The following is a 4124-nucleotide window of genomic DNA, read 5'->3' on the forward strand; positions in this document are numbered from 1 at the left end:
TAGTCCAGATTAAATAGTTAGAGATTTGAAACTATTTATTTAAAAGAATAATTATTATTTAGTTTTTATAATAAAAAAATTATTAATTATTTTTTCAATTTTAAAAATACGTCAAAACGTTTTTTAAAAAATATATTGGTTTAAAAGAAATTAAAATATTTTTAATATAAAAGAAATAATTAATAATTTTTTAAAAAATCTAAAAAATTAATTAATAAATTTTTTAAAATTATAAAAATTAAATAGTAAAATAATTAACGAAAAATTAATTAGAAAATTTTTAAAAATATTAATAATGTTTTAATATATTTTTTAAAGAATTAATCAGTAATGAGATTTTTAAAATTAAAAAATTAATCAGTAAATTTTTTTATATTATAAAAATTAAGTGTTAATTTTTTTTATATAAAAATTAAATCTTTAATATAAAAAAAATAAAAAATAAAAAAAAAAAAGATTATGCCGCTTTACCCTTGCATAGGTTCGAAGACTCTTTAAGTAATTATTAAGTAATCGCTGCAAGTTCAATACAAATATAAACTTCAATACCAAAAATATGAATTCATTGAAGATAGGGGTCAGCATTCCGCGTGCGTGGGTTCATCTCAAAATCGAAGCAAACCAAATAAAGCAAATCAAATCGTAGATCTTATAGTAATTGGTTTTCCGGATTATCGATAAAGAAAAAGCTCCCTATTTTAGTATGTCTTGCAGTGAATGCCCCAAGCTCCTGTTTATAAAAAGGTTGGAAGCAATAAAGCAAATGAAGCTAGAATGAAAAGACTGAAAAGTTGGAAATCTTGAGCAGCCATCTTATTTCATTGCTTCAATACTTGTACATAAATATGTTGAGTCATCATCAAGTACAAAGTTAATAAGACATATTACTCTTCTATTTTATCATACAGATGGCTCTTAGCATCACAACTCCTTACGGTAAGATCAACTATAGACTAAACCAAGCTGGTTTTCGCTTCAGCATCCGAAGTCGTAAGGCACCAGTCCTTTCAGCTCCGGTCCGTTAAGCCGCTCGTTGTGCTCGAAACTAAACCATGGCAGGAAGAAACAGTTGGTTCGAAAAATTTTCAAGGACAATAAACCATAATTGTTTGAAGTCTAAACAACAAAGGAAAGGTTTTGAACCATATGCTTGTTTGTTTCATGGTTGTTTTTCTCAATGCATTAGTTACTTGGCAAATGAACTTGGTCTAAAAAATGCATACTCATTAATATAATTGATAGCTTTTGCCACAGAACATTACTCCTGTCTAACAATTAAATTACTTTAAGTTGTAATAAATAGAGACAATTACTACTTAGTTCCTATGATATGTTCTATTCATTAGTTGGTCCATAGATTTTGTAAATCCCACCTTTTGCTCATTCACCCAAATGAAAATGCCAGAATCAACATTTGCAGAAGACACTAAAAAACTTCTGCTGTTGGTGGCAGTGTCATTAATGGCTGATATTGAGATGATGATAACGTAATCCCAGAAGGCCATACATGGTGGCTTCCACAACATTTTGGACATCAAATCATTCATGGTTATACAGCAATTATTCCTTTAAGATCACCAATGTTAAGCTATGAATTTCACATAAAATTTCTTAAATGACTCATTTCACAGGAACAGTTTAAAGACCGAGCAAGATTCTCAACACATAACTAGCAAGCAACTTCAAGTTCTGCTAAGAATTTGCATAACAGAAGAGAACTGGAATTGAAAGAATGGATTATACCTTTCCATGGGAAAAGTTGAAAAAGGACCATCAACTGGAATTGTTCCACAGAGATCATTATTAGACACATCACTGCAACCCAGAAAAACAAAACATAACTAAATTGAAAAATCAAAGGAAAACAAAGTAAACAAAAAGCCAAATCCTTTTTGTTTTTACTTACAAAACTTTGAGATCTTTGAGGGTGGTGAGCTCCCTTGGAATAGATCCAGTCAGCTTGTTGTTGTTTAGCCGCCTATATCACCAATTCAGCCATTGTCCATAGTTAAAAATTAGAAGCTCATCAAATCTTCAGCAAGTTTAGATAATTTTGGCTAATCAAACTGAAGAAGCTTACAGGAATTTGAGTGACTTCAACTTGGCCAAGGACTTGGGTATTTCTCCTTCAAATTTATTGTCATACAGATCCATGCTCACAAGATTTTTCAACTCTCCCAACTCCTTGGGAATTTTCCCTCCTATGTTGTTCCTGTAAAGCTCCCTGAAACCAATTAAAGAGTTTCACATATTTCAGATGACTTTACACTTCCTTTTCAACAGATTTAAACCCCAGAACTTGGATAAATTAGCTGCAGTTTTGAAATGTATTGAAGGAAAAGTAAGAGGCATACAAGTATTTTAGATGCTGAAGCTGCGCAAGCTCTGGTCCCAAAGACCCAGAAATGTTAGAATTCCCCAAATCCCTGAAATTTTACACGAATTAATGGAATTCAGCATAAAAAAGAAGGGGAAGAAAAAGAGAAAAAGAAAAAGAGGGAAACTCACAAGCGAATCACATGACCATTGGAATCACAGGTGACATGGAACCAGGTACAGGGATTGACCAGAGTTGGGTCCCAGCTCTGCAACACATTGATTGGATCAGAGAGCCTGCTTCTCAAAGCATGCAAAGCATTTCCTGAAGCCCAAAAACCAACAAAAGCACAGAACAAGAAAAACAAAAGAAAATATCAGAAAATCAGAAGGAAAACACCCGCTGCATGTTTTCTAGCTAAGAACAAAACCCCAAATAAAAACCCAAAATTTCAAAAAAAACCTAAAATTGCAAAACACCCACTTCAAATAAACTAATAAAATGCTTAACCAAACAACAAGATTGAAAATTTGCAAGAACCCAGAAGAGAGGAGAGTAGACAGTACCTTCAGAATTGGTGCAGAGAGAAGGAGAGAAGAAGAAGAGAAAGAAGGAAAGGGTGAAAGAAAGAAGGGAAAAAGAAGCCATTTTTGAGATGAAATGAATGGGAAGAGAGTCTAGAGAAGAATTTTATTTAGGAGTAGCAAAAAGCAGAGGAAGAAGAAGTGTTAGAGAGGGAAAGGGAGAGTCAAGTCAAATTAAGTGTGCAGATGAGTGGAAGAAAATGGTTAGATTGAATGGAAGGAAAGAGAGAAAGAGAGAGAGAGAGAGCTATTAATCATGCAGGGTCCGTGCCGTGACTCGTACGAGCCAGTCGTTGCCTAGCCGCGTTCCACTGTTGGTGGGCACTTGGGACTTAGACAAGTTCAGACTTCACAAGCACTTCAAAATTCAAAGCCAAACTTTGATTTTTGAAGTCTTTGTTTAGGGAGAAAATGAGTGTGGAAAAACACTAGGCTGATGACGTATCTCAAATCGAATTAATTAAATTAAACTAATGTAAAAAAATTAAAGTTTTACTTTTTTTTAATATATATTGTTAAAAATGAAATAAATAATATTAATATCCAAGTCCAATTATAAAAAAAAAATTAATTAATAGCCGTTAATTGTTTTATATTAATCAAATATTAATATAAATTTTTGCAAAATTAATTTTCGGATTAAGTTCTAACTAATAAATAAATAAAAATTAAAATTGAATAAACTTGAATCAGAATATTAAAGGAATACATTGGTTTCAAATTAAAAAAAATAATCAAAATTAAAAATTTTACCATATTTAGTTGGATTTTAATTTTTAATTGAAACATAAATCGAACCGACTCAACATGCTAATAAAAATTGAAAATTATGTTTAAAAAAATTTATTATTTAATTTCTATATTATAAAAATATAATTTAAAAAAATTTATTATTTAATTTCTATATTATAAAAAAAAACTTATTGTTCATCTCAATTTTGATAAAATATTAGAAATGTTATTTATATTTTAAAGTATAACTACTAATTAATTTTTTTATTAATTTTAATTATTAAATATTATAAAAAATTAAAATATTTTAATATAAAAAAATTAATTAATAGTCTTTTTATAAATATGAGAAATTAATTTGTAGATTTTTTAAACTGTTAAAAATATTTTAATAAATTTTTAAATTTAAAAAATTAATTAAAATTTTTTAATATTATAAAAATTAAATAATAATTTTTTTATATTTAAATAGAAAAACTGACAGGAATTAA

At 29.0% G+C, this 4124-nt stretch overlaps 1 protein-coding gene across 1 annotated transcript; it reads right to left on the reverse strand.

Moving 5' to 3' along the window:
- Nucleotides 1-791: 791 nt before the first annotated feature.
- LOC110618531 (leucine-rich repeat protein 2) lies at nucleotides 792-3245 on the reverse strand. Its single transcript, XM_021761675.2, has 7 exons — nucleotides 2884-3245; nucleotides 2509-2641; nucleotides 2355-2426; nucleotides 2081-2224; nucleotides 1907-1978; nucleotides 1744-1815; nucleotides 792-1045 (listed from the first exon to the last, which is right to left on the reverse strand). Exons 1-7 carry the CDS (start codon nucleotides 2963-2965, stop codon nucleotides 976-978), a joined length of 645 nt encoding a protein of 214 aa, XP_021617367.1. The 5' UTR covers nucleotides 2966-3245; the 3' UTR covers nucleotides 792-975.
- Nucleotides 3246-4124: the final 879 nt, after the last annotated feature.

Source organism: Manihot esculenta, chromosome 7, assembly GCF_001659605.2.
Source record: "Manihot esculenta cultivar AM560-2 chromosome 7, M.esculenta_v8, whole genome shotgun sequence".
Classification (NCBI taxonomy): Eukaryota; Viridiplantae; Streptophyta; class Magnoliopsida; order Malpighiales; family Euphorbiaceae; genus Manihot; species Manihot esculenta.

Excerpts from the sequence above, each read along its gene's own strand:
- LOC110618531 (XM_021761675.2), bottom strand. The coding sequence starts at position 2,965 with ATGGCTTCTTTTTCCCTTCTTTCTTTCACCCTTTCCTTCTTTCTCTTC. Across the intron at positions 1,979-2,080 it reads TTGAAGTCACTCAAATTCCT|GCGGCTAAACAACAACAAGC; the intron begins GTAAGCTTCTTC and ends TTGGTGATATAG. Across the intron at positions 1,816-1,906 it reads CTCAAAGATCTCAAAGTTTT|TGATGTGTCTAATAATGATC; the intron begins GTAAGTAAAAAC and ends TCTGGGTTGCAG.